General features: G+C 39.3%; 1 protein-coding gene and 1 long non-coding RNA gene across 3 annotated transcripts in view; one reads left to right on the top strand and one right to left on the bottom strand.

The window, feature by feature from the left end:
• The window catches only part of adamts7 (a disintegrin-like and metallopeptidase (reprolysin type) with thrombospondin type 1 motif, 7), a 93,790-nt gene that overhangs the window by 30,096 nt on the left and 43,203 nt on the right, over positions 1-20,491 (bottom strand). For both annotated transcript variants that reach the window (XM_082526421.1, XM_082526422.1), the window contains exons 10-18: positions 16,379-16,471; positions 15,703-15,848; positions 13,326-13,495; positions 13,093-13,226; positions 9,250-9,370; positions 8,641-8,885; positions 8,167-8,308; positions 2,713-2,839; positions 652-865 (exon numbers count right to left, since the gene is read on the bottom strand). In XM_082526421.1, the coding sequence (XP_082382547.1) occupies positions 652-865; positions 2,713-2,839; positions 8,167-8,308; positions 8,641-8,885; positions 9,250-9,370; positions 13,093-13,226; positions 13,326-13,495; positions 15,703-15,848; positions 16,379-16,471 (1,392 nt within the window). The remainder of the gene's footprint in view (positions 1-651; positions 866-2,712; positions 2,840-8,166; positions 8,309-8,640; positions 8,886-9,249; positions 9,371-13,092; positions 13,227-13,325; positions 13,496-15,702; positions 15,849-16,378; positions 16,472-20,491) is intronic.
• On the top strand, positions 10,833-17,053 carry LOC309702221. The gene is made up of 3 exons (XR_014275403.1): positions 10,833-11,279; positions 15,728-15,809; positions 16,846-17,053. It is a non-coding gene; the product is annotated as an uncharacterized lncRNA (long non-coding RNA).

Genomic DNA, 20,491 nt, shown 5'->3' with positions numbered 1-20,491 from the left:
TGAGAGGAGGATGGACAGCAGGGAGTTCTGAAATGGAGGTAGCTGAGGAAGGCTAAGGAGGTGTTAAGATTGGTGCTGTGTGGGGAAGGGCATCAGCCATACCTTCACTTAATGCTATATCTTTCTCAACTAGTCCTTGTCACAAACAGGCTGAGCAGTTAAGACTGAAGGAGATGACTATCTAAACCATACATTTATGGTCATCCTTCAAACAGCTGTGGAGAAACAATTTGGTCTGGACAAAAGATTTTCATATATCCATTCAAAAAGGCCTGGCAAAAAAACAAAAGTACAGAGAAATGCTGAGAATAGGGAGAGGTCAGGGTATAAATGCTCACATTTAAACACCCTTAAATCTGGCTTCTTGCCTTATTCCACACTGTGTCTATGTGTAATAGAGTCAGAGAATAGTTACACAAAAGACATTTAAGCAACCAGCAGTGTCTTAAATGATCAGTAACACTAAATGTGTAAAACAACTGAATTATACTTCAAAAAGCTTGAGATGTGAAAATTTTCTGTGTGAATGAATGCTTTCAAAATAGAAAAAACTAGAAAACTTTCTCCACGATTAGTAAATAATTCATTTTCCCCAAATGTGAAGGTTGCTGTCTGGTTACACCTGAACCTCAGATTCTGACCCACACTCACCTTTGACCAGCTGCCAGTGGTCCAGTCTGCTGGGCAGGGGATGTGTGTGTTGCAGGAGGATAGTGACTCAGGTTTGGGGATGTGTTCACAGTTACTGGGCTCCAGGGCTTTCTGCTCCTCCGCACTTAATGCTTGAATGCAAAGAACTGTCCTCTTAGTTTGGCCTGAGCTCCCACAGCTCGCTGAGCATTTCTGCCACTCCCCAACCCACCATCTACACAACAAGACACAAAGATTACACTGATTTCAAATGCAATGCTATGCTTTGTGTAGAATAAGAGTGTATTTAATGACTGTGACAATAAAGATGAGTCTTGGTGGTTTTAGATGGCTGTACGTATGTACGTACGTACATACATATTTTTTTTTAATTATCATGCAGCAATGTAGTGAGCATTCATTGTATTTTTTTTCTTTTTCTTTTTCAAAGTTATGTTTGACATTTAGTTTCAAGCAAAAAAAGGCTATGCATACATAACAGTATTTTTACCCTTTATATTGCTGATTTTTTTACAGTGAGAATGTATCCATCCATCCATTATGAATATAAACCTTTGTGTGTCTGTTGTAATTGACTTTTATAGATTACCATCGACACTGGAAATAAATATTCTCTAAAAAAACTGTTATAGAGTTTCTACATGCAAAATCTTTACTGGCATGTTTTACATCTAACAGAGAAATAAAGAAGATATTTTTCACTCACTTTTTAACAAAGCATGGCAACAGCAGGGAGCTCTGCATATTTGATTTGTGTAGATTTATTTTATTTTATTTGTTTTACATCGGACCTTTTTCCTTATGCAACTCCAAAGTTTCCTCACAGAAAACTAAAAGTGGCAAACTTTGTCTTTGTAAAAAAATCTAAACATTACTAAATATAGAAAAAAATCATCTCCACATGAATATGTCTGTGAAGGTTCTCTGTCATCCAGGTCATTGTAGTCTAAGGAGCTTGGAAAGAAGGCGTCTGGTCCTTGAAGTTGGTTCACCTCTCATCCGAAGAAGCTTCTTGGATTAGAGGTGAAATGTCTTTAAGGACGCCTTCTTTTCAAGCTCCTTAGACTCTCCACATGAACTGAAACAAACAAACAAATAAATAAATGATTAATTATTTCTGCAAAAAATTTTTTTGTTATTCATAATTCAAGCAGCACGGTGGCACGGTGGTTAGCACTGTTGCCGCACAGCAAGAAGGTCCTGAGTTCAATTCCTCCATCAGGCCGGGGTCTTTCTGTGTGGAGTTTGCATGTTCTCCCCGTGTTTGCGTGGGTTCTCTCCGGGTACTCCGGCTTCCTCCCACCGTCCAAAGACATGCAGCTTGTGGGGATAGGTTAATTGATTAATCTAAATTGTCACTAGGTGTGAATGTGCGAGTGAATGGTTGTCTGTCCCTGTGTGTTAGCCCTGCGACAGACTGGCGACCTGTCCAGGGTGTACCCCGCCTTTCGCCCTATGACAGCTGGGATAGGCTCCAGCGCCCCCCGCAACCTTGAAAAGGATAAGCGGAAGCGAATGGATGGATGGATCATAATTCAAGCACTGTCTTTTGAACATCAACTGTAACATCCCACAAAAGCGTAAACAATGGCACTCCTGCAGCCTCCATAGAGAAGGGTTGATCCACTGGCCAAACATCCTTTTCCAAGAAGACACTGGGCTCTTAAAACAAGATGATAGGCTGTACTTTGGTGGTGTAAAATGCATGGAAGTAAAAATGCCTGCTGGCTATTTCACTTCTCTTGTCTTGTCCAATTAAAAAAAAGTCAAAAGGTAATTTTTTTGAAAAAAGAAAATACATAAAAAACAATTTGTCTTCAAAGGCTTGAAAAAGTAAATTAAAATAAATGTCAAACTGCAATTTTTGAGTTAATTAAAAACTGTTACAACATGGAAATTTATTCTGTAGAATAATATTAAACTTGCTGTAACTTTAGGTTTGGCAGCTTTGATTGTTTGATGATTGTAGAGCACGCAGAATTTTTTGTGTGTGCGAGGGTTAAAGTACCAACACTGCACGTGTCCTTTTGTAAAACTGGGAGACAAAAAACCCCAACTCACATGGCTGGACAAGGATCCTTATTACAGCTGGTTTGGTTGTGGTCAAGTCGGGTTAAGTGGTCACAGAAGTGCTCCTCAACCATCCCAGTTGTCTTTTCCACACAGTGGATAATCTGCCTCTGAACACCTGAAATACAGAAGAGAGAAACTTTCTGTGACATCTAGTACACAACTTATAAATGATTATAAGAAACAAAACAAAAAGTGTCAACATATTTATCCGTTACACATTTTAAAAACTGAATCCGATACCAAGGGCTGTAAAAAGATGTTAACAGACTAAACTAAAGGATTACATTTACAACATAATTAAAAATATGGGTGGAAGTGGAAAAACAGAGCTGCCCATTTTAATGTACATTTTATTTGCAAACCCGTTCCATAGCTTTCACAACAAAAGTAATTTTGAACCATTTAACATTAAGAAAAAAGACTGCTACACTGGCACGTTTGTGTTTTGATTCATTCACTTCATTGTGAAATGGTGTATGCTGAGATAAATGCTGCGAGCAATGTAAATGAGCCAAAAAACGAAGACGAAGAAGAAAAAAACGTATGAAACACATTTTGAATCTTTGCTTTAAATCCATTTTTCAGAACATCACTTTAAACCCTAACATAGTCAAAGCCTATTCCAGTTGATTTTAGTTCATGGAGGGGTTGGTAATACGTTTACCAAACACGAATTTACTACAGTATCACACAATTAGTCTTAAAATCCACAAAAAAACCCAGTATTTACAACACTGTCATGTTAAGCCACCATGTTGCAACTGACTGAAGGCGACTGAGGCCAGACTGGTGGCTGAAAGCCAGCACTGCTGGCAAGCCTGACTGGACAGAGGTACCAAGATGAGGTTCTCCAAGCTGTAGCTGTGCCACTCTTGTGGCTGCACACTGTCCTGTGGCTATTTCAGCAGGACAATGCCTCCTGTCAGAGTAGCGCCAGCCTTTCAGGATGACTCATATCCAAAACCTTCCTTGGTCAGCATTCAGTCCCGTTGTTCCTCCTATTGAAAATACCTGGGGACACGCTGGCTCGAGGTGTTCATGAGAAGCATCACAGTCAATAAACCATTTTGCAGATAAACCAAGAATCTGCATTTTTGTGACTAATATATAAATATTTGATCTAAATCCATATGCCTGTGGTTAGGCAGTTAAGAGCTATCGTTCTATTTCAAACATATGGACAACCAATAACAGATTTATAAACAAACACACTAGTAAAAGTAATTTAATGGCAATGATTAAAACAAGGTAAATAAAAATAGTGACTCAAGATGAGTTAAGAAGAAAGGAAAAAAGAACTGTGAAAAAAATTTAAAAAACATTTTAATGATGATAGGTTTCCTTTATTTAAGCGATATATAGAAAATTTTAAAGCCATTTTTTAAAAGTCTCTGTAGGCAGTGTTTGAAATATGTGCATGTTTAAACGTGAAAGGATTCTGATTAAATATTAAACGTTTGAACAGTCCTGTTGAATTTTAACAGTATGCTGAGTACCAACTGCTCCAGTTCCAGTGATACCTTTGCTTTTACGTACATGTAAAAAATATAACGAAAAATCGACCAAATTCTCAAAGCTTCTCGAAGCCCGTGTCACGTAGCTCTTCTCATCCAATATTTTACAAATTTGTTGGTTGTAAATTTTAGCCACCTGACGCTAAATGGTTACACCACAAGAAAAGATATCAACAGAATCGTGGTGTGCATTTACGGATGGTGAGTCTTTATGGTTTCAAAAAGCACTGCACTAACTGTACCTAATAGGCTGACAACAGGTTTATCTCATGTGATAACGCTCTCCATCATTCCTCTCACTCTCCTGAGGGGACTTTCATCCTGTCGAAGCAGAAGACAACCCTCAGTTCACAGCGCCCTCTGCTCTGATCCTGCTGAGGGCCACAATGCACATTTGATAGCTAATTTACACCTTCAAAGATACATCTTAAGGGTCATGACAGCTATGTGAGATTGGAAGCTGCACAGAGAAAAAAAGAAGAAAAGAAATGATATGGGGGGAAAATACAGAGAAACACCCCATATTGATGACATGATGTTTGTGGCTAAATTTAAACACTACTTGGACAAATAATGTTGTCTTATCATGAATTCTTGGTACACCGAGAAGCTTATGAATGTGGGTAAAACAGGGACACCCAGGGAAGATAAAGAATCTCCAGCTAGATATACCATTGTACTGTCTTGTTATCGTGTACTAACTAACGAATACTAAAGCAGATGAGGTTATTGTATTAGCTCTTCTGTACTTCTGCTGCTGCTGCCCTTATGGCATTTTCAGAATTAAGCCTTTCACTTCCAAATCTCTGAATCCCACCAAGTCTAGACAGCCCACTCAGTAAAATGATTTCCATCAACATATGCAGATGTTTCAGCTTTGGTGATCAGGATGAAGAAACTGAGTGGCATCCAAATATCTCTGATGGAAAATGAATCATGGTTTAAAGCCAGGAGCGATCTGAACTCTGGGAAGAAATGGTCAACAAACACAAGGAAAACATGGAAGCGCCACATTAAGAAGAGCGCTGTTATATCGTGAGGCTCAGACTTTTTTCCTGCATAGCGGCGATATTTATCACTGAGTCACCATGCTATAAAAAATTGTCCTCTTTGAAAAAACAAAACAAAAAGACTAAACAATAAAGCATTATCAATGCTTTAGTAAAGGAACACAATTTGGTTTGTGTGCAGTTTTTACTTGAAGCGAGGCTCAATAGGAATTTCCTCGCTGGTGGTTGTAAAGTGATATTTATGAAAGGATCAACAAAGGCAGTAATGAAAGACACTCGGTGAAGCTTGTTATTGTTACAAGTATTGGCATGATTAAATTCATCCAAGGCCATCACTCTTGAAAATGCATTTGAAAGCAAAGTCAAATCTTATTTTTCATTTGTCTCCGAGAACAGGACAACAGTTTCACTGATTTAGTTTCACTATCATTGAAAAGGCTCTGACTGATCTTCAAGCTCAAAACAACACCCCTATTTGGGAGGTTAATACAGATTTCCAGGTTATACAGATAAATGATGTCTAATAAAATAAAAGCCTGAAAAAAGAAGAGGAAAGAAATATCTAAACACTGAGACTACTTGGCAAAATTGGACAAGCTTTAGGGGTTGCAGAAGCTTGTTGTTATACCCATTTGGCAGTTTAAAATGGATTTGAACTTTGAACACCATTCAATTACGTATTTTCATTTCCTTTTATCTTATTGAAAAAGAAGACATACACTGGTGCTTTCCAGAAACAGAAGTCAGAAGGGATAGAGTCATTTTTATCCATATTTAAAACAACATTTAAAGAGCTATATGACAAATAAAGAGTTACATAAATGAGGAATGAAGTAAACCACATGAAAATACCAAAGATGCAATCCTGAAAACACACAAAGAAGTAAACACAGAAACTCTACACCTGGTATCGAAAAAATCTCCCAGCTTTAATCTTTATGTTACAATCTAACACTAACCAATCTGAACTTCAATCTTGTTACCAGATCATCCAAAACCAGAGGCAGACTGGTGCTAACTATGTAGTGACTTTAAAACAACAACAACAAAATTACACAAAAAAAAGTAACGACAGAAAACCTTTCATGCCCACATTCGCACTGACGGGCAGTCTGGAATCAGCAATAAACCTAAACCCAACTAGCTGGATGTCTGTGGACTGTGGGAGGAAACCCGATTACGCAGAGAGAACCCACACAGACACGAAGAGTCCACACAGAAAGGTCTCAGCCAAATGGTGGATTCAAACACAGGACCTGACTGCTGTGAGGTAATATTGCCAACAACCATGCCACCATGGTGACATACAACTGACAAGTGACATTTGGGGTTTAAATGTTATGGTATACAGCAGCGGTCCCCAACCCCTGGGCCACAGACCGTCCGTGAGTCGTTCGGTACCGGGCCACGAGAGTTGAGGTTCAGATGTGAAATTTATGGTTTTCATGGTTTTTATCGTTAGCTCGGATTCCCTGGGTCTTTTCCCGTGTTGTAGTTTTGTGTCTTATTTTGAAGGAAATATTTACGTGTTACCACAGCGACCAGAAAGTATTAAGGGGCAGAGAGGAGGACGTTACTCTCAATGTTGTTGGCGCATTTCAGGAGGACACTGCTGATAAAGTTACACAATTACACAGCGAATTCCTGTTTATTATTATATTTGCAGCATACCACAGTTTTTGTCTTGGTTGTATCATTTTATTTTGGTGTATTTATCCGCATCCCCTTAAAGGCCGGTCCGTGAAAATATTGTCTGACATTAAAACGGTTCGTCGCGCAAAAAAGTTTGGGGACCGCTGCTATACAGCATCCAACTGGGCACTAAAACTCCTAAAGCCCCACCGACTCCCTCAGTGTTTTCTTGGATACATAAAAATACAGCTTCAGTGCTACGACAAGCTTTAAAAGTTGAGAAAATCAATGTCAAATCTAAAAGAACCACGCGGTCAAGGTGTCCGCGAGTATATGTAAAAGGGATGAAAGGACTTGTCAGAAAGGCATTTCTTTCTTCTTTATGAAACTCCCCACACATTGGGAAATGCATAAATCCTGAGTGGGGTTACACAAGGCTGACAAAAAAAGGTCTCCACCTCCACCATAATCTTCTGTATGTCTCATCTTTGTAACCTGCAAAATGAGTTTGATTCATTACGCGACAATTTGACAACCTTGTGACACTCAACTGAAAAATGAGGCCATTACAGTACAAAAGGAAGATGAGCAGATGTGAGAAGAAATTAAGAAGGCGAAATCAACTGCAGGGCAAGGCTCTGGGAGGGGGTCCATCCATCAGGGCCACACGGGAGAGTGGAAAGCGATAAGAAGCAAAAGAGAAAACAGGACGGCACAGCGAGGGCAACAAATAGCAAACAATTGATCATACTGGCCTCTTTAATCTTAACAAGATTTTTGTATTTGAAATGTGTGAAGCAACAGCATAAATGCTTCTTCATCATTCTTCATTCTTTTGTTGTTTCTCAGAAACTATTGACTGTCTTGTGACAAATTAAAGTCACCTCATGTTTGACCCCTATAGTGAGCTGATGTAGCTCTGGTTCGCTGGCTAGAGCAGAATATCTGTAAATCAATACAAAACTGTTCTGAACAACCACTTTTATCCTGTGAAGAAACACTTCTTGTGTTGATGGGAACAGCCTCGTCCAGGATAACAATGTCTCCACGAGAGCTCACTCATGGGTTTAATGACTCTGAAGATGAATATAAATCATCGATTTCACTGGTCTTCACATCATTAAACGCCTATGGGAGATTTTGAACAGTACGCTCCACCTTCATCATCAAAACGGTCTCTATTCCTCCACATGCAAAAATAGTGGCATGTGGCACATTTTACGCCATAATCTCTCTCACTCCCCGTACGTTTGCCCACTTATGTATAGCAAAGCTGTTTCTCTTACCTGTTCCGCAAGTAACGCTGCATTCAGTCCACGAACCGTATTTCCAGTAGAAAACTGACAGCGGGGTGTTGTTCTTTTCGGAGACATTTTGACTGATGGTGTACTCGTACCTCACTCCTGGATTGGCCTCCTGAAAGAGAAGCTGTAACACACGAGAGGAGAAATAAGAAACGTTTCATGGCAACAGAAAGTGAGGTGCAAGGTAGAATCGAAAATAGTTATGCTGAGTGGTGAAATTTTACTTCCCTCACCATCTCTTATTTGCACAGCTATAGACTATTTCCAGTGTCAACAAAAATTATTATAGTTACTACATTTGCTTATTTGGAGCAGAACTGTATGCAGTTTAAAGACTTGAAAGTAATCAAAATGCAAAGGACTTTGTTTCCCAGCCTTTTCATATGGGAATAAACAGAGTCTTTCTCTATGACTTAGAAAGGGATAATGCATTTAAAACCGTGGGTTTACTCATACCTGAATCCACAGAAGCTCTGTAGTGGGCCCTGGAGATGTCAGGTTTTCAAGCTGTCCGGTCCTCTCATAGGTGAATACTGTTCCAGCAGCCTTGTATTCTCCATTCCACTGGATCGTCCAGCCACCATTCAGGAAATACTTGCTGGGATTGTCACTTCGGAGTGCCAAGAAATTTCCAGCTGCTCCCAACTCCTCAATGTGAATGTCCCAGGCTCCCTCTGGGATCAGTCCAATGTCTACATAGCCTAAAAAGACGTGAAATTTTAGTGAAAGAACAATCTTTGTGAAATAGAAATACAAGTATTCTGATACGCGGTGTTTTAAACGATGTATCCACAAAAAAGACATTCAAAAATGTTACAACTGTAAAAAACATACTATTTTGGGAGGTTATAATCTGTTTTTTCTCCCACAGCAAAGACTTTGTGGAATAATATGTTAAGACAACAACAAATAAATCCTGAACTCTGAAACAGAAACAGCTTGACTCAGTTTACCCATCATCCCTTTTGATTTCTTACATCTGTTCTTTGTACACATCTTTGTGATATGTCAAAATAACTTTTGTGAGTAGGGTTAATGTAAAAAACAGAAAAGAAAACAACATACCCAGCCCTTCACTCTCTTCAAATGTTTTCCTCACAGTTGTACAGGTGGAGCCGTTACCATTGCACACTCCACAGCGATCCTCTACAGCAGTGGAATCTATCACGTAATCACAGCCTATATTCTGTTAGAAACATGCCACAAAAATGATCAGTATCACGATAACGGACATTATGTAGCAAATGTGACTTGGTGACCCTTTGAACTGTGGTAGTTCCTGTTACATCGCTTTCTAAAAGCCAGAAAAACAGCAGAGGCTGTCTCATGTACCTTTGACTTGTTTGGAGTGGGCAGATGATGCAAATGAAGCTCAAAGTAATCCTTAATATTATAGTGTAGTATTTATTTATTTACTTTTTAGGTTGGGTTTGCTGGATACTGTACTCTGGCATGGTGCAAATGAAGGCACAACATGTAATCCAGATAAACAAAAGGCAGCAGTTGAGCTGCATCAGGTGGTTCTCTTACTTAAGTCCATGTAAACAAAGTTTGACTTTGGTAAAAGAGCAAACACAATAGCAAGAAAACATGGCTATTTTTAAGCATGCATTATGCAGAATTGCATCTATATAATATATTAAATAATATATCCATTAATGTTTAATTACATCACTATCTTGCTACCTAACTTATGGATTTAGCTGCCAAATCAATAAACTAATTTTAACTGTGCATTTCAATAGTTTTCTTAATTATGCACGTGCAATGGCAGAAGGCTATTCAATTCTATTTTATTCTATTCTAAAGTTAAAGCTAGGCAAAATAGCAAATAAATAGATATTCATAGCACAATAATACTACTGAAAGAGTTGAAAGCAACAGAAAACTGAGTACCTCAAAGTTGCATTTATATACAATACTTGAAAAAGGGTATGTACTTATTTTTTAATTAATTAATTTGACCAAACTTAGGATGGGAACATGCTTCCCGTGGTGTTCCTAGTGTTACGGCCCTAGCAGGGCCTCTCTCTCTCCTGAGGGTGCCTGTGTGGGCGTGTCCCACTACCTCCTACCTGAGATGCCACCTTTCCCTCCAGCGCAGCTGACTCCCATCAGCAATTAAGGGTATTTAAGCCCAGAGCAGGGTGAGCTCTGGGCCAGAGTGCCATTTGTGTGGGTACAGCTAGTGAGCTGAGTGTTTTTGCGGTGTTTCCAGCTGGTGAGCTGTGTTTTGTGGTTGTCAGCTAGTGAGCTGCATTTTCCTTTTGACATTTTGCATTACTGACCAATGCCTGAGTTTTGTTTGTGTTACTTTTATGGTGATAGCGGCTTGTCCGTCTCTTTTAGTTGAATTACTTCAATAAAACTGTTTTATTTAACTGTTTCGCCTCCTTGACTCCTTTTTCTGACCCGGTCACTTTTGTTACTTCCCCCTCCCCGCCTAGACCCCCCCAGGGGAACGTAACAAGTGGGGGCTCGTCCGGGATATTTGAAAAGGGAGTTCTGTGTTGGATTTGGTTTTCTTTTTGATTATCTCGCTTTGGCACCTTTTAGAGATTAATAACTTCCCAGTTAAGGTAGGTGAGTGCTCAGCTGAGCTTAAGTTCTTCCTTCGGGCACTCTTTTGTTATTTTGCCTTTGTTGTTTTTGGAGTAATCCTGGGTGGGGATTAATTCTCTGTCGGGGGTAGGCAATTCAGGGCTCCGGTCGCTGAAGTTCTGCCTTTAAAGTTGCCTCGAGCCCAGCACGCTCCGGAAGATAGACAGGGCAAGGTTTTGGAACTGGGTAAGTTGTTTTGTTAACGTGTGTGTGTGGCGGGAGGTAAGTTGGTCAGCTAAAGTAAGTTGTGTAGTGGTCTGTTAATTGTCTTACTTAGGTTGTGTTTTTCTAACTCTTCACCATCCCCAAAATGGTTGACACAGCTGCTAGTGTACAGGTGTCTAGAGGCTCGTTTGTGAGCAATAACATTCACCTGGTTCTAGACTTCTGTGAATCCAGTGTTCACAGCTTTTTCAGTGTGTTCGAACGCCTGGCAACTGCACTGCAGTGGCCTCAAGATGTGTGGGGGGTGATGTTGCTGTGTCGGTTGACAGGTAAGGCTCAAGAAGCGTGTTCTGGTCTGTCTAGGCAGGACTGCCTGGTTTATGGAAAGATCAAAAGTGCCGTCCTCCAAGCCTATGAACTGGTACCTGAGGCCTATAGGCAGCATTTTCGAGGGTTGGAGTTGGCGCAGGGACAGTCCTATCTTGACTTCGCCAGGGAGAAGGCGAGGCTCTTTGATAGGTGGTGTGCGGCAAGCCAGGTTAATGATGTGGGGTCCATACGTGAGCTTATGCTGGTGGAGGATTTTAAAAACTCTGTTCCTAAGTCTGTGGCCCTTTATTTAAGTGAACAGAGGGTTACAACTCTACAGCAAGCTGCCACCCTGGCAGATGAGTTTAAGCTGATTCATACAGCAAGTGCGGTAGGACAGGATATCCCTCTGCACTATAGCGCAGCCTGGACAGGTAAAAGTGGGCCAGCTAAGAAGGAAAATGCAGTTATGGTGTTAAGATCTAGGCCCAAACTGTGTTTTTTCTGTCACAAGCCTGGCCATGTGGTTGCCAATTGTGTCAAACTGGCACTCAAACAGAAAGCCCACTCAACACAAAAGGGGCCTGTTTTGAGAAAAGTCAGTCGTGGCTCTCAAACTGACAAGCTTGCCAGGCCTACGGAAAGGCTAAACCTGGAGCACAATTGCTCGGTAGCACCCCGTAATCGGTGTACGAGGCCAACTAACCCTGAGCTGCCGCTGGTTGATCCTTTCTCCGGTTCATGTTCAAAACCACCCTTCAGATCTGCACCCCTTGCTAACATAAATTTGACAAACCATGGGTTTGCATTTATGGGAGGGGGTGTTACGGCCCTAGCAGGGCCTCTCTCTCTCTCTCTCCTGAGGGTGCCTGTGTGGGCGTGTCCCACTACCTCCTACCTGAGATGCCACCTTTCCCTCCGGCGCAGCTGACTCCCATCAGCAATTAAGGGTATTTAAGCCCAGAGCAGGGTGAGCTCTGGGCCAGAGTGCCATTTGTGTGGGTACAGCTAGTGAGCTGAGTGTTTTTGCGGTGTTTCCAGCTGGTGAGCTGTGTTTCCCTCTTGTTGTCCATTTTCCTGATTGCTCCCTCTAGGTATTTAAACCCTGTGTTTCAGTGTGTCATGGTCGCGATCTCCCCCCGTGTTGTAAATAAATAGTTTGTAAATAGTTGTGAATGGGTTTGTCAATACTTTCGTTTTGGGATTTTGGTGGAGAGCCTTAGTGGGTTTTTTTTCTGTGGGGTTTTTTTTTTTTCTTTTTTACTTTTTTCGTGTTGCACTCCGGTTGCCTAGGCCGGGGTGTAACATATGGGGGCAAGTATTATGTGAATAATACTTGCTTTTTATGTTACGGAGAATTAATTTTTTTGAATCAAAAACCACAAATGGGTCATCTTCGACAAAGAGAGTGTGGGTGTGTGACAAATGTCACAAAATGTCATGAAGTCAGAGACTGCTGTCCACTCGGTACCCAAATAGTGTCTGTTTCAATGACTGGCATTTTAGCCCAGGGCGATAGGCAAGAACAGGCTGCTATCTTAAGATAACAGCCTCCAGATTTGTTTCCCTGTCTTTCCTTCTTTCTTTTTCTATTTTTTTTTTTTAATCAGCATGCTTATTGTGACCCAGAATGTCAAATGTACAAAATTTGCCAGCAGAGAAAACAAGACGAGCACCAACTCAGTTTACTGCATGAGCGACAAAGCACAAACGCAACAGAAGAAAAAAAGATTCCCATCAATCAATACAAAGTTTTTTTCAGTCAAAAGAAGAAACACCTTCAAACCTGAGGAGATAGATATATATATATATATCCTTGTATTGCTTTAATACCTTACAAATGCTGTTGATGCATATATCTCGCTTTTTGTTGCCTTCATAACAAGGCGTCCCATCAATGACAGCATCGCGCATCTTCTCAGAAAAGTTTTCATTCAGTGGACGGCAGTGCAGCTCACAGGGGTTCACTGTTTTCAGAGAGAGAAGCGGTAACAAAGTGTTGGCGTGAAAATAGAAATTTAAAAAAACAGAAGCAACAGCGGCTGACTCAAATTTAATCCGCTCACCCGTGTTGATGACTGCCTCCCACTTGTAGAACTTGCCCTTGTATGGCTGACTGTTGAAGTGACTACACTGGATGTCCCTGAACGTGGGCAGGTGATGAAGACAAGGTGTGGTGTTACAGATCTTGTATCTCTGTCGCTCTCCCAGACAATACTTCCCTCTGTACCTAGGACTACAGAACAGGGAACAATGTTATTTGAATGCTTTTGTACTTTTTTTTTTTTTTTTTGAACAAGCATAGGAAGCATTTGTCTCTGAAGCACAGAACCAGTAGACAAGCAGCGGGTAAATTTAGACATTACAAAGGCCTATTAGAATAGGCCACATAAACATGTGAATAACAATTATGGGTTCGCGGCATAAAAAGGAAGTTTATACTTTTATCTAATCACCCTAAGATCGTTCACCTGTCCAATTTTATGAAACAAGCAGTCAAATGTACAGAATATACTTTTTCAAGCTGCACTTATTTGCATTTTCACTGCCAGGCTTTAGCAGAGCTTCAAATATGTTTCTCAGTTTTGGTGAATAGCAAAAACATTGCATGTTTAAATCTTTGCAATGAAACTACTGTAAGAACTGGGGTTCTGCAGTTAATTACGTTTATCGTCTATCGGAATATTACATGACATCATCCTTTGCTGACATCCTGTTGACATATTCCAGTTATTGGATTTTCAATTCCACAATTACATATTCAATTATATATTTAAAAGAAATTACGCAGCTTAACCCAGATCACCTATAGAGCATGAAACTGATCTGCTGCACATAAAGAGCTTTTAGATCAGCTATAAATGCAAAACTACAGGGCGGGCCATTTATATGGATACACCGTAATAACATGGGAATGGTTGGTGATATTAAAGTCCTGCTTGTGGCACATTAGTATATGTGAGGGGGCAAACTCCTCAAGATGGGTGGTGACCATGGTGGCCATTTAGAAGTCGGCCATCTTGGATACAACTTTTGTTTTTCCAATAGGAAGAGGGCCATGTGACACATCAAACTTATTGGTAATGTCACAAGAAAAACAATGGTGTGCTTGGTTTCAACGTAACTTTACAATAAATACACATATTATAAGAATTTTATATAAAACAGTTGCCTGCATATGAATTTTGATAATTATATTTTATTTGAGTTCAAAAATATTTTTTACTTTTACAAAGAAAAAAAACAAAATCGCTCCACCATGTATTTTTCCTACTTATACAGAACTAGTCTTTGCTCGTCTTATGTGTAGGGTTGAAAAGTCACATGCCTTCACCTTCAGTTTCACTCTGCCTCACTGCCCAAACCCATCTCAGGTCAAATAAGAGCTCAAAGCCTTAACATCAAGACTTTTCTACATTTCGGTATCGAACCGGATCCTTAAATCACTTCACAGAGTTCAGAAGTTGTGTTTACTCTGCAGAGTCACACACAGATCTGCCTGTACGAGCTCATCCTCACCAGAATGCGATCCAGGTTTACTGCAGCTACGCAAGGTTACCTAAAGGATCTATGTGTGCACTTAGCCATATGGCAACAGTATAACTTCAGTAATTAGTTACAGCTGTTAAGTATTACTGACACAGAGATCTGACTGATGAGGATCATTGTTGTAAATGTACGCAATGTACAAACAACCGCTACAGAGTTACACAGCAGGTGTCCACACACTGAGTCCTAACATTTAATGCCATTAACATGAAAATATCCTTTTGATGTTAATACAACTAATTAAAGTAATTTTTTTCTTGTTTATTTTTTTTGTTCAAAGTCAGCATTTGGAACAAGGATTATTGTTTTATTACTGTGTAGCATAACCAGATATAATGCATGACCTCAATTAATCTAAAGTAACTACTACCCTAATAATAAAGGCATGCATATATATCCAGTATGATGTATTGTTTGGATTCTTTTGTTCCAAATTAATCCACAGAAGGCTACAGGAGAATGAAAATGTATGAATTATTGCTGCTACTTTCATTATTTACACATCAATCAAATTACACTGTGGTGTTTTTTTGTTATTATTTTATTTTTTGCTCAGAATCGGTTCGCCTCTTCATTTTACTCATTACTGTCTGAAAGTGTGTCTTCTTGGTAAAAACAAGCAGCACTCTGTTTTACAGGACTCTACTAATAAAAACATGATGTCATTTTTTTAAATAGTATTTTTTTGGGCATTTTTGCTTTTGTTGGCAGGAAAAATCAAAGAAAGAATAGGAGGAAGACGTGCAGGCAAGAGCTGTGTTATAGCCGTGCGGCATATAAACACCTACAGCTTACTTTAAATTTAATCAAAGGATCAGTGTTTGTGTTCTTTTCTTCTACAAAAAAGGAAAATATCAGGACTGCATGCACTAAATAAATATCTAGAAGTCTTACACTGGGTTATCACACTCTCTTTCAGCGCTCTGGACACCAACACCACAGGTCCTCGAACAGGCTGACCACGGGCTCCAGGACGCCCAGCCGCCATTTATAATCTCAGGGTAATATCCAACTGCAACGCACTGCCCACCAAAGCACCACTAATGACAAAGGACACAAAAGTTTCATCATTAAATACATGAGCACAAAAGAAAGAGTTCCATTGTTTTGTTCTGGTAAGATCATAAGACAGTTTGAACTCAACATTTTCAGTTTTCTCTTGTGTATTTTGTCTTCTAAGTAATGCGGATGATGGAAAAGTGGGAGTACTCTTGCTCCATTGATTTAGTGTTATTTACTACATTGAATATGACACAAGATGTGTCAGTAAAAAAATTCACGCGTATAGCTTTTACACTCCTTTCTTTGAGGAATAGAAATTTAAACAACTATTTGCAGGAATGGGCGTTGACTTTCTAAGGATGCTTCACCAATCAGACTGTCCTGTTTCCATATGTTGACTCCAATATTCTCAGTCAAACAAAGATACAAATCAATACTGCAAACAGAAAAGACTACCCAGATACAAAACTCTTCTTCCTAGATATAAAAAACTGATAGTTGTCAACACCAATATAAGCAATCTCATCACGATCATCTTCCTGTCTCGGTCATGAGAGGAAAAACTCACTTTGTCCTCCCCACAACTTGTTCCATCCACAGCCCCATCCAGCTTTGAGTGGCAGGTTGTTCCCACAGTGCACCACAGAGTGCTGCATACATTCTGGAAGAGCAAATAAAGATTAATATCTCACACCCACAGCACTTTTTTTTTGCTTGCTTTTCATATATTTTTAGAGTACATCACACAAGTAAATACTGTATAAAAATAGTGGACAGGCATAAGTATTGCATTTTACTGAAAATGTTGCATGTAAGAATGTTGATTAATTTTCATATTGCCTTGCAGATAATGCGTGTTTGATGCTCTTCTATGAGTAACTGGATTTGCTAGCATCTTATCTTATATGCCAAATATCCATATTTTTAACTGTAGTTCAAAATAATATTATTAATAACGATAGATGACGCCTACAGCCACTCATAAAGCTTAATGTTTGCTCTTGCTCTGAGTGATAAGATGTGTCCTCTCTTCAGACACGGCAGATCAGATGAGGATTACCGGCTGCAGCTATCCAGCAGGGATGCCTGATATCGACTTTTTCTAGAAATGCACCACAGTGCCTTATATGAACGGATTTCTATTCTTTCACTCTGTCATCCATTATGCATCATATACTTCTGAATGAATTTACAATACCATTACTGAGAGTTAACCTGATGTCCATGTCCTGACTTTGTCTTAAAAAAACCCAAAAAACTAAATTATAATTGACTTATTAAAATGTGTTTGTTTGCCTGGTCCAAAAACTAAGAACTCTTAATCAGGTGGCTCGGCCAAGCAATCCTCAGAACTCCAATGTTGATCAGATATAAAAATCAATGAGCCTTAGAAATATCTGGCTGATCAACCCTGATTTCAGCTAAGCTGAACATCCCCTATAGCGACAGCATCATATTTCCTGTACAAACATGTTCAGCTTCACAGCCAGCCTCTGACAAGTGAGTGTGTTCCCCAGAATTGTTAACTCTTCTAATGCTGGTCATGCTGTATGCTCTGATTGACAGTGTGAAAGGAACTCTGACCTGCATTTGCACAAATAATCAATCCAAAGACCTACAGAGGTGAAAATTTATAGCTGATAACACACCAAAAGGTCAAAAATATCTAGGAGGTCCCCGACTGATTGGTCCAACTGTCTTGACCCTTTCCCCTTTGCATCTCTTGACATTTGTGATGAATATGTGGACAACACGATTATGATGTAGACATTTCTGAGATTTCAGCTTCTGAAACACTCAGGTTCTTACCTGGTTAAGTCACAGTTAAAACCAAGGAAAGACTAACAAAGGCATGCATAATTAATTCTCAACACAGAGATAAACTTCTAAGGGAAATGGAAAAGTGACAGCGACTGATAATCCCTTAATGGATGAAATTTGAAAGACTTGCGCTTTCAAAAATACAACCTGGATTAGAATCCTGGACTTCGCCACGTTTAGCTTTCAGCATGCAATGTCATACAAAAAGCGCAGAGAGTCAATACAAAAACCCCCCCAGCAACCTCTCAAATTATTCAATCTGTCTGAATCGAGCAATATATGTAATGTATATGTATGTATATGTCTTTATCTCAAAGCAATTGAGACTTCCTTGAGAATGACCCGAACTACTTTGAAAGGTCTAAAAACCCAAAACCTCAAATGTGTGATGCCAGAACAGGTTTGATTTGCACCGCACAACTAAAACATTTTTTAAGGAAACATTTAACTCAAAATCAAGTACAAGTGACAAATATTGTGCATTTTTGTGTGTGTTGATATCGTATAATAAACAAGTATGAATTTAATATTTAAAAACACAGACCATTTCATGCGTTAGGTGGCCCCAGATTCCTCTAAATATACCATTTTATAAACAGCAGTCATTCCATGAAAAGTCTGTTAGTGTTAACATTAATGCATGTGATTACAAGAAAACTCAGGGCACTCCAAGAGCTGTGTAAACAAGCTGTAAAAAAAGAAAAGGGATTTGTTGAATTTTCATAACAGTAGGCTGTAGGTGTTGTAAATCTCTAGGCCTCCCACAGTCGTTTTTCCAGTCAGGATGGCGCTTGTAAAATCCACACACTTTACTGCTCTTGCATTGTTCGTATAAAGAAAATGCATGTGTGTGGTCCTCATCTGTCCAGTCTTTTCAAGAACCTGTTGCTTGAGGCTGTATAGGATTTATTTATATGTGTTCCCAGACATAAAGAACAGCAGCCCTGCTAAACTTTGAAGGACTCAAATAATACATCACATTTATTTTGCACAAAAAAATCTCCCCATGAAGAGCTGTTTTTTTCTTCCTCTTTGTCAAAAAAGGTGGGAGGGAAACAATGCCAAGTGAGTGCCAGACACACAAATGCCCAAAGGAGCAAGACTTCCCTGCTGGCTGGATCATTTGCTGCATGTCATTCCACTATTGTGTCTTCATGTGTTCCCTGACTAAATAAAAGCATAAATGTATTATTTTCCTTACCAAAGTTAGATAAATTGGCTTTACCGGTGTTAATGAAATAGAAAAATATAGCACTTGCTGTGGTTCTAAATTAAAGGTTAAAAAAACAGAAGCAAAGTACAAAAAGCTCAAGCCATTGATTTTCAGTCCTTTATAATTAGCACACCTCAGCCTCGTCTCCCAGTTTCCCCTCCTTATGAATGGCTTCTTGACAGCCTCCCTTCCACTGAGACCATTTCTGGTGAGGCTTCAGTGAACAGTAGATGGATAAATTCAAGAGCCAGATGCATTTCTCAGGTCTATATAAATAGACTATATAAATAAAATTGAATTGAATTGAGGTCCTGTGTCAGGTCTTTTGTGAATTTGTTCCCATGTCTCAAGAACAAGACTACATTGTTCATCTACTGTAGATATTTTTTTAGGCCTTCCACTTTATTTTTTCTCCTCCAATAGTCCAGTTTCCTCAAATCCTTTTAAAGACCCACTGGACATCATGCAGTGATATACCAAGTTCTCTGTTAGGTTGTCTGTTATGCACAGACAACACTGGTTCAGCCTTTGTATACTTGAATGATTCATTGGTCAGTGTTAAATAACTTAAGAAGCAAGGAAACCAAAACAAAAGGTCAGGTCAGGTACAAACAGAAGAAGGACTCACCTTGTCTATGCACTATCAGCGACACACTATGTTAGATTCAGTCTTCTCTTCTTTTTGTAGCAACACACTACTTTCCTGCAGTACAATACTGTTCAACTGATGCTCACGAGGGTATGGTACCACGGTGTGCTGCCACACTGCCTTTATGCAGACAGAGGGGTTTGTAAGTAATCCAGAAAAGTTGGAGTGCCTGTAGGAATTAGTAGCGCCAGTTTTCAAGGCTTGATCAGCCTCCATTGCTGCAGAACTGATTTAAATTGTTAACATATTTTGCGTTCCCTGAAAAAGGCCTTTTTGTATGATTCAGAAATGTAAATTATTTTGAAGTTTTGGAGCTTTGAAGCTATTCATTGGACTTGAACGACTTGATTTGCAATAAATAACTGGAAAAATTGAGGTGTTCCAAAACTTTTGACCGGTAGTGTATGTATGTTTACACAACGTAAATGTCGTGGACACAAAATTAAAGCAGCCACATGGAAGAACTCAATAAATATTAAACTGACTGATACCACAGTTATTTTAAAATGGCTGTTTAGTCCATTTAGATTAGTTCTTTAGGCTATTTTTTCGCCTTGTGTGTTATTAAAAGGTTATAACTGTAATCAACACATTGTTATTTCATTGTACTCAGGGGAATGAGGTTAAAGAAACGCAGAAATTGGTGCAGAGCGGAGAATGTTTTCCTTATATGTTCTCTTAGTTTAATTCAAGCCGACAGACAGTTCTGAGGAATGGCCAAAGATATTGCCAAAGTCAGTTTATGTGGGGTAATATTTTAAATCACACTATTGTGGTTTAATGTCCTTAAAATTTGTCAGAAATAAGACAGTAAAACCAAGGAAAAAGATGGATGTATAGTGCATAGAAAAGAAACTCATGTCAAGAAAGAACAGAAGATCTAAAAGCTCTTACTGAATCAGGGAACAGTCGTTAAGGTTTTGGGGTTGATCAAAAACATCATAAGAACATTTTTAAGGATTACGGGACAAAGACTATCATTTAATTGTGTAATTTTA

Source organism: Aulonocara stuartgranti, assembly GCF_965226115.1.
Source record: "Aulonocara stuartgranti genome assembly, chromosome: 1".
In the NCBI taxonomy this organism is placed as follows: Eukaryota; Metazoa; Chordata; class Actinopteri; order Cichliformes; family Cichlidae; genus Aulonocara; species Aulonocara stuartgranti.
This window is presented reverse-complemented; position numbering and strand designations above follow the sequence as displayed.